The sequence below is a fragment of the Andrographis paniculata genome, unplaced genomic scaffold (assembly GCF_009805555.1).
Source record: "Andrographis paniculata isolate CXL003 unplaced genomic scaffold, ASM980555v1 Contig9END, whole genome shotgun sequence".
Taxonomy (NCBI): Eukaryota; Viridiplantae; Streptophyta; class Magnoliopsida; order Lamiales; family Acanthaceae; genus Andrographis; species Andrographis paniculata.
This window is the reverse complement of record NW_026137639.1, coordinates 2,513,737-2,526,815: the sequence shown is the minus strand read 5'-3', so window position 1 is coordinate 2,526,815 and position 13,079 is coordinate 2,513,737. Positions and strand designations below refer to the sequence as shown.

At 31.5% G+C, this 13,079-nt stretch overlaps 1 protein-coding gene across 3 annotated transcripts; it reads right to left on the bottom strand.

The window, feature by feature from the left end:
* Positions 1 to 1,622: 1,622 nt before the first annotated feature.
* Positions 1,623 to 6,456, bottom strand: LOC127244175 (protein FAR1-RELATED SEQUENCE 5-like). 3 transcript variants are annotated; one of them, XM_051264584.1, is made up of 8 exons: positions 6,251 to 6,456; positions 3,765 to 5,844; positions 3,620 to 3,691; positions 3,439 to 3,525; positions 3,229 to 3,356; positions 2,944 to 2,994; positions 2,748 to 2,854; positions 1,623 to 1,848 (listed from the first exon to the last, which is right to left on the bottom strand). In XM_051264584.1, the coding sequence occupies exons 2-5, from the start codon at positions 5,826 to 5,828 to the stop codon at positions 3,231 to 3,233; spliced, it is 2,349 nt and encodes a 782-aa protein (XP_051120541.1). In that variant the 5' UTR covers positions 5,829 to 5,844; positions 6,251 to 6,456; the 3' UTR covers positions 1,623 to 1,848; positions 2,748 to 2,854; positions 2,944 to 2,994; positions 3,229 to 3,230. The 3 variants fall into 3 exon arrangements, with proteins under 3 accessions (XP_051120541.1, XP_051120540.1, XP_051120542.1); XM_051264583.1 differs by having other exon boundaries at positions 3,136 to 3,356; positions 6,251 to 6,455; XM_051264585.1 differs by lacking the exon at positions 6,251 to 6,456 and having other exon boundaries at positions 2,944 to 3,356; positions 3,765 to 5,598; positions 5,676 to 5,816.
* Positions 6,457 to 13,079: the final 6,623 nt, after the last annotated feature.

The following is a 13,079-nucleotide window of genomic DNA, read 5'->3' as shown; positions in this document are numbered from 1 at the left end:
TTATATATTTTAATAAAAATATATTATTTTTTAAAACTAACTGTAATAAAAATAAATATTTTTATAACACTTTTACAATTTTCAATATAATAACAAAAAATTTTAATCATTCTAAAATCAAAAGAAAATAATTGAATATATTATAAACAAAAATAAAATAGAAATGTCCTCAATTGTCATTTTACGTATAAATAACTAATATCAAACATCTAACAACTATCACTAATTGAATCAGCTAACAACTAACAACTATTAGCTAATTGCCAAACACGCCCTAAAACTTATATCATTATGTTTAATTTTTAATTATTATATAAGAAATAGTTATTTTATTTTTCTTAATAAAAAAAATACTACTTATATATAACTTATATCATTATGTTTAATTTTTAATTGTTATAAAAGAAATAGTTATTTATTTTTCTTAATAAAAAAAATACTACTTATATATATTTTTTAACTATAAAAAAAATATATATATATATTATTTTTAACTATTTTTACTAAAATTCGTACCCTACCAAATAGTTATAATTTTTTATAATGAAACAATGTTATTGACATTATTTTCTTATTATAATGATTTTTAGTTTTGTTATACTATTGTGGTCTATTGATATATTACTATACAAGCAGCCCACTCTTACTATACAAGCAACCCAATCTGCTACAACCCAATATGCTAAAAAGTCTAAGAGGGTGTTTGGGAAACAGGCTTTGAAGAGTTTTTAGGTTATTGAACAGCTTTTTTAGCTGTTGATTAGTCAAAAAAATTAATTTAGGTGTTTGGTAAATTAGCTTTTTCAAACAGTTTTTTAACCTAAAAATCTAATTTTTGAAAAGCTCGTCTACCCAACGTTTTTAAAGAGCTTTTTCATTTTAAATTTGGTTATTCCTTATTTACCCTTAAAACTTAATTATTTATTTTATACATATAAATATATTTTTATAGCAGTATTTATTAATTATTTTTAATATATTTAATTTATTAAATTGTATTTTTATTTTTGTAAATTTATAATAATTACTATTATTAATTATTACATATAAATTATTTTATTTGTAAAATATACAAAATTTTAAAACTAAATCAAATAAAAAAAACAAAGGTTATTAATTTATTTATATATATTAAAATAATAATTAACATAATAAAAATATATATACGAAAGATTTATTATTTTATATTTTACATAATTTCAATAAAAAATTATTATTTTTTAGTAAAAATAATTTTCTCAGATTTAAATAATAAAAATAAAAATAAATATTTTATAATATTTTTATAATTTTCAATAATTAATAACAAAAATTCTCATAAATTTCTAGCCAAAATGAACAAAATTAAATATTTTAAAAAATAACATATCATTTTATGTATAAACAAATAATGTCAAACAGTTAATACAAACAGTTACAACTAATTGTTAATTGAATCAGCTAACAGCTGAAAGCTATCAGCCCATTGTCAAATACTCCCTAAGTCAAGCCTAAGCAAACAAGCCCTAACATCATCAATTCCTTAATTTTCATTACAAATATGTTACTATTTTTTTTGTATTATATGTTACCTAACAAAACATAATAACACTTCATAAAATTGTCACAAACACACTGACACGGAATAAAAAGATTAGCTTAAAACTAATCTAGTGAAAGTAAAGAGGAGTATTAGCTAATTAAACTGAATGCATAATTTTTGTACATATTTACTTGATCAAGAAAAAACTGCTGTCATAGCATATGATAGCCAATGATAAATCCTGTTTTAGTACAACCCTCTTGCCACTCAATCGGATCGACATCAAGGTGGTTTGTCGGATCATCCAAAAGCAATGAATCAAGATCCTGCAGATCATTACACACTTGTGAGCAACCAACAACCAAATTCGTACAAACTGTAATTTTGTAATAAATTTCTTGTGAGCTGCATGGTGGAAAAAAAAAAGTATATATTTCAACTATTTGGGCACTAATTTCATATGCAATAGAGTATAGCTTCCGATTTTCTTCAAGGACACACACAGATAATTTTAGCAGCATCTATCAAGTCCTTGAAGTTTAAGCCTGACCATTCCCAATAAATGATATAAGAAAATACTTAAATATAAGTTTCAGAAGTTCGGAATATATATATATATATATGGGGCAGAATATTCCAATGTGTTCATGCCAAAATGATAAAAATTCTTCAGCATAGGTATTCTTTATCTTCAAGATTTCCTGCTTTATGAACTCACAGGCCAACTTCAACTCCTATACTAGTTCAGAAGATAAAGCATCGATTTTGAAGAACATATTTTAGATGTAAAGTCTGACTTCTGTAGCAACTGTACAGATCCCAATTGAGAATCTACGAAGTGATTATATCAATTTCTTTTTGTTTCCGTCCAAAATATCTTGATTATGATAAATCCTCCATCTCATTTATATTCTTCCTTAAATTATTCAACAAGCACTCAAGTTCCAGTATTTATGCCTGTAGCTATCCTTAGTTCTCTCAGCCTCGGCTTCCAATTCCAAGTGATTCTTTCCATACGACTTTTTGACTGACATGAACTCTTCAATTAACAATAAAAAATTTAACTCACAGGTTTAATAGAAAGCCCCACCTTTATGATCCATGCCGAGTTTCAGGAACCATATATCATTTTCATTCAATATGTAATAAAGGCGTGCATTTTTCACCAATATGATATAGAAGTATTGTTATAACTTATATTAGAATGACTTTGGAAAGCGCATACCTCAAATGCACCGCTAAAACTCCATCTTGGTGGATAAGACTTGAGTTCCGAGGGATCACAACAGACAAAACAGGCATTCCTGGCCTATACCTTGCTATCACATCAATCTGGATTTAACAGGAAACTAAATAAATTCTGGATAGAATCAAATTAAAGCCATTGAACACAATAAGCGGGCATATACAACTTATATTACCTAGCAGTAAAACATATGATCACAGATGCCTCCATTTTCAGGACCCCGAACCTGAAAACAACAACAAAAAGAATGCAACAAAATAAACAGCAAATGTTCAGGACAAACAATGCAACCAAACTTAATCTATACAAGAAACCATCTCGTCCACAAGCAGTAATTCCGATTCCAAAACACCCGCATTGTTTATACCTTCATAAACAAAGTATAAAACATCCAAACCGTTTAAACATCCAAAGCAGTAAGCACCCAAACCATCTAAATAAAGTCTCAGATTGTTTACACCTTCACCGAAGATCAGATTGTTCGGGAAGATCAGATTGTTGCGAAGTCTGGTCGCTTCTTTCACCACCAAGATTAGCAGTTACAGGGGTGCTACATGGAAAACAGTCGTAACGACGGGCTGATTGAACCTACATAGATGTAGGTTATAGTAATTGAGCAAAAATGCAACATTTTATCCAATTACAGCACAACTGATAATATAAAAAATACCTCAAATGATTCAGAGAACTTTATAGCAGAAGTCGAGTCATTGGGGAATTGTGGATGTATGCTTGGTATTGGAGTAAGAACTTGATTCTTAAATAGAAAGAAAAAACATAAACTAGTAAAACAAAACACAACTATAAAAGTCGAGTATGAGGTCCAAAAACTGTCAAAAATAAAAATAAACCTGATGTTGAGCTGCTTGATTTTGTTGTAAGGCAATGTCGCGTCTTTCAAGATATGTTTGATTAATGAATGGCTGCATACGGAATAATATCTTCATGTTAATTTCACATAAACAAAAGGAATTACAAAGAAATACAATTATGTACCTGTGGCTCTGGTAAAACTTCATTTCTTTGTGCTTCAGTTTGATTTCTTTTCTTTGAGTTCTTCTCCAATCCACTTTTGTGTTTATTACATGAACATATATCCCTCACACATGATCCTTCACACACAACTTTTCTACTGTGTAAGTGTTGGTCCACCCTTTCAAGTGTCTTCACAAATATTCTTTTCATCAACTCATAACTTTCTTTAGTTTCAGAAGCTCTTGTAACTAGTTTGTTGAAGAACAAACTCAAATCTGTACCCCTGGTGCTCGATTTTGTCCTTGGATCTTCCAATGAAGCTATTCTACCAGGCAAACATCCTACCTTTGCCGATTTTGTCCATCTCTTCAATACATACTGCTTTGGAATCTCCAAAATATTATTATTTGTGAGAATTTTCAATGCATGAAAGCATAATAACCCACCAAATTCAAATTTTTTGCAACTACAAGAAACAGTACCATCTCCAGAGTTATATTTAACAACATGAGGTTTTGTTCTTCCAAGATAACTAACATGATACTCTGCCACTGTTCCATATGCGCCCCTAAGAACCCCAGTGCAATCAAAGGCTTTCCACAATTCATTTTGAAAATCCTTAAAAACCTCAGGTGTATACAAACTTGCAGCATGTTTCAAAAGTTGAATTGGCACAACTTGAGCACTTGTACTTGCTTCGAAATCAGCATTCAACTCTTCGAACCGGTAGTATTCAATCAACTTCTCAAACACTTTAAAAAATATTCGCAAATTGTTGTTAGAACTGACATATTTTTTTATGACCTTGTGGATGCTCTCATTACGTTGTGTTGAAGTAATATCGGCACAAAAGAATTGACGATCATAAACCAATGCCCATTTTTCTTTCACTCTAAACAACCTCTTCAACCAAACATTTTCCAACAAATCATACTTCACCAACATTTCATTCCATTCGTACAAAAATTCGTCTTCTTCTTCAATGTCATAGATACATCTCCCAAAATCATGTGCAAACTTTTCGTGCTTTTCAAAAATATCACTCAAATGTATTGTAGCATTTTGATAAATATGCCAAATACATAATTTGTGATGAGTCTCGGGCCACCTTGCAACCAATGCATTAGCCATAGCATCATCTTCATCTGTCAAAATAGTAACAGGCTTTTTTCCACCCATGATACTGGCAAACGTGTCAAATAACCATTCAAATGAAGGAATTGTCTCGTCATATAAAAGTGCAGCGCCAAAAACAACTGTTTGCTTATGATGATTAACACCAACAAATAAAGCAAGAGGACGATTTTCCTTGTTCTTTCTATATGTTGTATCGAAACTGACTACATCACCAAAATCATCATAACTTGCTTTCATCCAACCATCCACCCAAAATATATTTGTTATCTTATCATCTTCGTCCACTTGAATAAAATATGAAAATTTTGGATCTTTACATTGCATCTCTTGTAAATATTCCAGAATACCTCCAACATCCCCAATCTCCATATATTTTGTTCTCTTTGAACACAGATAATTTTTGCAATCCTGCTTGATAAATCCTAAACTATCTTGGCCACCAACTTCTTCAACTATAAAATCATGCGAGACTCTTGGAGCAAGTCCTATATCAATGTGGACAACATGAGCATCATTTATCCTCCTCTGTCCTCTACATGCATGTGTTTCTTGAGGACAGGTAAGCTGATGAGTATGTTCGGAAACAAACTCAATTATTTGATATTTCATATTCTCTTTCAAACGAATCTTCATTGTTGCCTTGCAATCAAATCTTGTTATTGGTCGTGGAGTTCTCACGTTGATACTTCTCCTATCTACTTCCCTTTTTCCTTCGGCACTACAAGAAAACCTCCTCAATATTATCCTACCCACTTGATCTTTATGCATTTTATGTCTTTTCATGCCAAAACCTACCTTTTTAGCATAAGCTAAGTAGAATTGATATGCTTCTTCTTCGGTATCGAACTCCATTCCAACTTGAGGAGTTTCTTCTGTAGAGACCTGGGGATAATAGGACTGGACTGTCTCTGTACTATTTGCACCCACATCTTGAACCTCATTTTCCATAGTCGTGAAACCAAATCTACAAGACAATAAACTTTTATTCATCACTAAATCATCAATTTGCATAAACTGTAATAAATAAGTAGCCAAACATGTACATTGCACAAATGGATAAATAAGTAGAAGATAGAAAGAAAAAAAATTCAAAAAAATAAAAATTACATAACACTAAACCTGCAGCCGGACACACTCATAATCTTTCACTTCCTTGCATAGCGGCTAACAACTAAATTCGAAATCAAAATTTCAAATTACAGCACAGGCAACAAGAAAATCTAATTTCTACAAAGCCTTACCCAAAATAAATAAATAAATAAAATTCCAAGATTAACCCTAAATTCACAACACCAGCAAGACTGCAACCCAAACAAATCTCAAAAACAATGGTAGGAGCAAGACAACAAAGAGGCAAGAGTGCTGCGTACCCAGATAAATCCTGGACTAGTGATTACGGCGACGGGCAAGGAAAATAGGGAAGACGACTAGAGGAAGTACTGTTACTGTTGCTGTTGCTTGGTCGGTGACAGGGGCGGGCAAAAGATGACCGATAACGAGGTGCGCGAGCCGAGGGAAAAAAAAAAAAAAAAAGAAGAAGATTGTATGGTGGTGGGATATGAACCAGTGGGGAGGGGGATCTGCTTGCAAAATTCCGAAGTTAATAATTCGATTTTACTATAAAATAAATAAATAAAGCTGGGGACGTATTTCCCTCCCGCTAGACATGTCAAAACTCAACATTAAATCTGGATTTTGATATTATTATTTTTAAAAAAATTAAATTAAATTAAATATATATTTCTCTAACAAAATAAAATATTGCATCAATGATAATATTTTATTATTTTTAAAATTCTAAAATATTTTAAAAAATTTTGCCTAAACAAAACCGGTGAAAAATAGGATTTAATTGTTCAATGAAATTGTTTGAAAAATATATATATATATTTTTATATAAGATATAAAAATTATTTAAGTAATATAAAAGTAGTAAATCCTAACTAAATATTTATCCTGCAAAATTATAATTTTCAATAAAAAAAAAAAAAAACACCTATAGATTCTAACAAATCAAATTGAATTGTCAAATCCAAATTTTGAATTATAAAACTTGAACTAAAAAAATAAAAATAAATAATATTCTGAACTTAAATAAGATAATAGAAAAACCATAAACAATGAAATTATAATACAATACTAAATAAAACCACAAAATCTGATTTTTTTTTTTTTAAAAAAAAAGATAAATTAATTAATTAATAAATAATATTCTAATAAATCAAAAAACAAAAAAACAAAGAACAAAAAAACACATGTCAAATCAATCCGAGAATATGAATGTTAGAAATATTTCAATTCAATCCAATTCGAACATTAAAAAGAACGAATCAATATTTAAATTTCGATTTAGGTTGTGTTGATGCAATTTTTCAACAATAAATAGTAAAACTTGAAAATATGAAATATCTTCGAATTTGATAGATGAGTGACTGAGATTAGGAATCTCTAAACACTGTAGGATACATAAATAAAATAGAAAAATAAAATACAGAACTGGAAAATAAAGTGGTGATCCGCAAAAGCAATTCTCGTGAATTTGATGTCGATTGAAGATGATTTCTTAGGTCAGGAACATACCTCTTTAAAACCCTTTAAAGAAACGATTTGAACTGCCGTCTGGTCGATTACAGCAACCGCTGTCAACCGCCTAGAAAGTCCTCTTCTGTCGACAAGTGTTGCAACTTCCTTCAACCGTTCGCCCATTGCAACTTCCTCCAACCGCCCAAGAAATGCCTTTCGTCCGACCTGCATATCTACTGCCATGTCCCTTCTTACCCGACTTCGTTTCGCCCGACCTATGTGCCACCCGACTAATCCAAAGACTAACTGGTCGCTAGACCAAACGATTCATTGGCCGCCCCAACAAGCGACCACCATCTGGTCTCTTGTCCGACCACGCATCGTCCGTCTCATTCTTCTTCGCCCGACCTCACTTGGTCCGAACTCCGCATCAACCCCTCTCCGTCTTCGCCCGACTTTAATTGGTCCGACCACGGACCAACCGACTACACACCATCCGACTGCAAACCAACCGACAACCGTATTAGCCAACCTCTGTAGCGGCCGACCTCCTTAGCAGCCGACTTCCCTATCAGCCGACCTCTGTAGCAGCCGACTTCCCTATCAGCCGACCTCTGTAGCGGCCGACTTTCGGACCACCAGACCTGCTTATCTGACTGCAGACTATCCGACCTATTTAACCGACTGAGAACCAACCGACCGCGGATCAGCCGACGATGAAACAACATCCTCTGGTTGCCTTATCTCCTTAGATGGACGGCTGGTCCAACCGACTTCCTTTTGACTCCGCTACCATACCGTCTTACCTTGGCCTGTCCCTGGGCCAACCAACCAACTTACTTTGGTCGAACTGCAAATCAACCGATCAACTTCCTTTGGTCAGACTGCAAACCAACTGACCTGCTTCTTCTTCGTCCGACCTCACTCTTTCAACCGACCTCTGGGCCGTTTGGCTCATATTCAGACCCATCCAGAATCCTACTGCCATTATTAATTATTATTATTATTTTTTGTGCTCAACAGATTGATTATTCTAGTTTCAGATATTTTTCTCATAGACATGTCCATCAACGAGCTTTGAGTTTATTCAAATGGTTAGTTCTGGTTCAAATCCGAAATTGCCATCAAATTGAAATTAATATTAAATTTTTCATGATTTCAATTTCAACACTCGTCTAACTGTTAATTGTCAGTTTAAATTGACAGTTCAAGTTCGTTACTTATTTCTTTTGAAATATATATAAAAATATATAAATGAAAAAAAAAAAAAAACTATCTGCCGAAAAGAAGAAAGTATAAAAAATGAAGAATGAATTAGTTGAAATAAAAAATGATGAAGTAGGGCAACACGACAGGGTATGTTTTGTTTAAGGTAAGATTGTATAATTATAGGGAGAAGATCATACGCTGATGTTATAATATCTTAATCATTCACTTTAGATCTAACAAGTGTAATTAGATAAGGGCATTGTAGTCTTTTTATCCAATTTCTTTTCTTCTCAATTGTAACCCTTCTACGCCAAATCCTTGTTGTGCGATTTTTTGTTCTTGTGCAATTTTTTCATTCGTCATTCAGAATCTCTCAACTGCAAATGCTCCGATGTGAATCCAATCTCAAACTCTCAATCAATGTTTGTGTTTTATGCCCTCGTCGAAATTTCGATACAGAATCTTCTGTTGCGAATTTTCTCGGTCAATATTTCGATTCATAATTCTCACTTAGGTTGTGTAACTTGTATAATGTGTTTTTAGGTTTCTATAATGTATTTTAATCTTTAGAAAATATGGAAACTAAGTTTGTTAATGTGTTTTTAGGGAAGAAGTAGCAAGTATAGCCGGCTATTTTTGCGTTATGATTGGAGCTATAGTTGTTATTTCTTTCTTACTTTTTCTTTTTTCTTTTCATATAAATCAAAGCATAATTCTACTGATTTTTACAAAGGCATTTTCTATAATACCCCGATTTCGGAGTATATAAAATAATATTATTACAAAAAAAAATATATTTTTATAATATTTTAGGAACAAGAAATTAATATTATAAAATAAATTTTATTCCTATTTTATATATTAGTTATAATTATAAAAATTGTTAAACGGATAAATATCGATAAGAATAAATATAAAAATATAATATATATATATATATAATATAATAATAAGCATAGGATAAGCTGAAGTGATGATGATAACGTTAATAATAATAATTATATATATATATAGTAAATTAAAGAATTTAACAAACCCATTTGCCAAGGAAGGCAGAAGCAAATGTCCACATAGAGAAAGAAAGAAGGGAGAAAGAGAAGAAAAAAAAAAAATAGTCATTCCATTTCAATTTAGACTTTGGTATTGTATTCCTTTTTATACGTAGAATGCAATTATGGATTTTAATATGAATTTCGATATTGGGGATATTAAATTAAAAATTCTTCAAAAATTTATAACTGACTATTTGGCTATTTAATCATTACTTTAGCTGATAGTCTATTCTTAGTTATAGCGTTATATTTTGAGAATTTTGTATCGATCGAAGCCGAATTGAAAACGGCAGTGTACTGCACATGCCTGTTTATTAAAGTATTTTTATTTAATAATCGAGCGTGAGGTATAAGAGTTTTATAACTAGAATATCGTATTCTACTAAATATAAAAATTTGAAACCCAACGAGCTAATTATAGAAATTAGCTTTTGAATAAGCAGGTAGCTCCTATGAATAAGCATATAGCTCATCTGATTTGAGTAAATAATGGGGGCAGGTGTACGTTGGAGGAGATTTGGGTGAGATTGCAAAAGTTAGGGAGTGTCGATAAGAGGTAAGCAGTAAGAAATTAAATCCAATTTTAAGAAATTGGGTATGCATGTTGCATGCGATTCTGATTAATATGTTAATGTCATATTATGTGAATCATTTTGTCAGTGTATGTATATTTATATATATATGTGTGTGCGTATGCATATGGGAGACTTCACGGTTTATGATATTTGATATACGCATTTGATCGTGTTGGTGAATTTATGAAAATGAGGATAGGTGAGCTGTCTCATCAGCTCTTTTCGCTAAATTCACTTATTTGACATGTTGCACACATATTGCACGATTTATCAGATATGTTTTATGGATCTATCGTTTAGTCTCCATGTGCGGTAGTGCTAGGCGAGGGCATCATCTGGGGTTAGGATATTCGACCCCGATGTACCGTAACACTTTGGTGATAGTGGACGATGGTAGTCGGACAACTGAGTGAGTTAGTCACACGGTCATTTAAGGATTATAACCATGGTAGTTGAGACGTATTTGGTCTAATCATTCGTGTTAGGTGTTGTTCCACTCATTGGGCTGGCCACTGGTGAGGTCTACCGGTAGTTTAGAATCATATGTCAAACTCCAAACGTGATAACGGGCGCGCAAGAAGGATTAGAGTTTCCGGGTTTTCCCTTGGGTGATTCCAGGTTGCACGGATTCTACTACATTACACGGGATAGGGCTAGTCAGTGGGGATCCTATCTTCGCTATCACAGACTATGGGTGTCTTGTGGTTAATGGCGACAACGTTCGCTATCCATGTATTGATTATGGGAGTCGTATGGTGGGTATATAGAAGTGACCGGATGACCGTTATGTTATTATGGGTTTATCAGGTCCTTCCTTGAGCCAAGGATTTTCCGGCTATTTATTGATGATGGTCTAGTGAGCTTGTTATTACGGAGCCGAGGTTATTCCGGCTGCTCACTTAGACAGATGCAGTGAGTCTATTATTATGGAGCCGAGGTTATTCCGACTGTTTACTTCGGCGGATGTATATATATATATGTGCATGTGCATTGTTGTCGAGTTTGATATCTTTGTTGGATCGTTTCACTATTGGCATGACATGACACATATTTTATGATTGATGGAAATTAGACTTTATTTTAATAATGTATGAAATGACATATTTCACGTTAGTTCTTAAAATTGATTTAATTCTAAACTGCTTTTAAGAAAAATATTTGTTTCAGGTATGCATGGCACCTTCGGGACAGGGGGCGTCTTGTGATATAGAAAGACGGGTTGAGTGAGTGAACTTACATTTATTGTATTATATGTAAATTTTTAACCGGAAAAACCTCTTGTTTAGGAATGTGTTTTGTAAATATTCATAAATAGATTTTGTTATATAATAATGCGTTTTTATGGTTAATTTTAGCTTTAAAATTGTATTATGGGGCTCGAAGTAGGAGATGATGACCTCATGATGCAGTGTGGCGGTAGCATTTTCAGTATGAGCTAACTGAGGGTGTTACATTTTCCCTCTTTTATCCAATGCTGAATCGATGACCAATTTGTACTCTTTAATATCCGCTTTGAGAAAAATACTTGCGGAAAGATTATTTTAATAGATACTGACAAGATCTTTTTCTCGTGGAGGTATCCAACATCGGATGTTCATAAAGCGGCCGATAGTGTCTTGACCCCCATTCCATTGCTGAGGTAGTGTGCCATGCCATCGGCAGATAGACATATTAGACGTGTTAAAGGTCACATATGTAGAAGTAATATGCTAATGCATTTTTGTGATAATTTACAAAGAGCTCCATCAAAATTTGTACTCCCTTCATCCGGTAAACTTATGTAAGTTTGGTTGGACACGAAGATTAAAAAATAATAACATTTTAATACTAAAATGAGTTAGATAGAAAGTAAATTAGGAAAATTGCAAAAACTATCATGTGTATACTCGATTATCAATTTTATCTTTTAAAATACGAAAAATAAGATTTACGTGAGGTTGAAACGAGCTAATTTTTTTAATAATAAAATTTAATTTTAACTTTAATATATGAAACAATATATTTTATAGTTAATAAACATCAACAATGTATTTGGTTATAAATTTGAATTTTGAATAATGATTTTTAAATTTAAAGTAGTTATTTTCAATTATATTAAATAATTTAAAACTTTTAATTATAATTAATAAAATTTAAAAAAAAAACTAGAAAAAATTAATAGAAAGATATATTAACATATGGGTTGCTCCAACAATTTTCTTCCCCAATAGGAACACAATTCTATATATTTCACTTACAAAAGATATCCTGAACCAAAACATTATACAAAGAAATGCCCTTTAAATAATTTTTTGACAGTTTCCTTTCAATTTTTTTTTTTTCCAAAAAATCATTTTTATAAAAATTATCTAAACAATCTTATTTTTGACTTTTACTTATTTTTTAAAATCAATCAAAACGACCATACCATAATTATATGCACTTTAACTATATTTATTGCAATGATGTGTTTGTTTTGGGATTAGATTTTAAATACACTATTCATTGTATTTTTTCCTCAAAAATATCAAATCAAACACCTATTTTTCATTTTTTATATTATACTAAAAATCAATTTTACATTCAAAACATCACAATCATACAACTATTCAAATTTAAAATTTTGACTATTCAAATCTCAACTTAAAATCTCCAACAAACACAACTTTTAAGTATATTCTGATCGGGATCCAATTAGCAAGCAGGGAGGGATCAATGTCCAAATATAAATGATGAAAGTATATCTTGGCCAATAATAATAATAATAATAATAGCCAATAATAATAATAATAATAAGAGAGGGTTATGGTGCTGAATTGCTAATTTTCCAACAGCACAAATTATTATTATTATTATTATTA

What these genes read in the sequence shown, in the direction of transcription:
- LOC127244175 (XM_051264584.1), bottom strand. Translation starts at nt 5,828, where the DNA reads ATGGAAAATGAGGTTCAAGATGTGGGTGCAAATAGTACAGAGACAGTC. An exon ending in AAGTTTTACCAGAGCCACAG is followed by an intron (nt 3,692 to 3,764) that starts GTACATAATTGT and finishes TTCCGTATGCAG; the next exon opens with CCATTCATTAATCAAACATA. An exon ending in ATCAAGCAGCTCAACATCAG is followed by an intron (nt 3,526 to 3,619) that starts GTTTATTTTTAT and finishes TTTCTATTTAAG; the next exon opens with AATCAAGTTCTTACTCCAAT.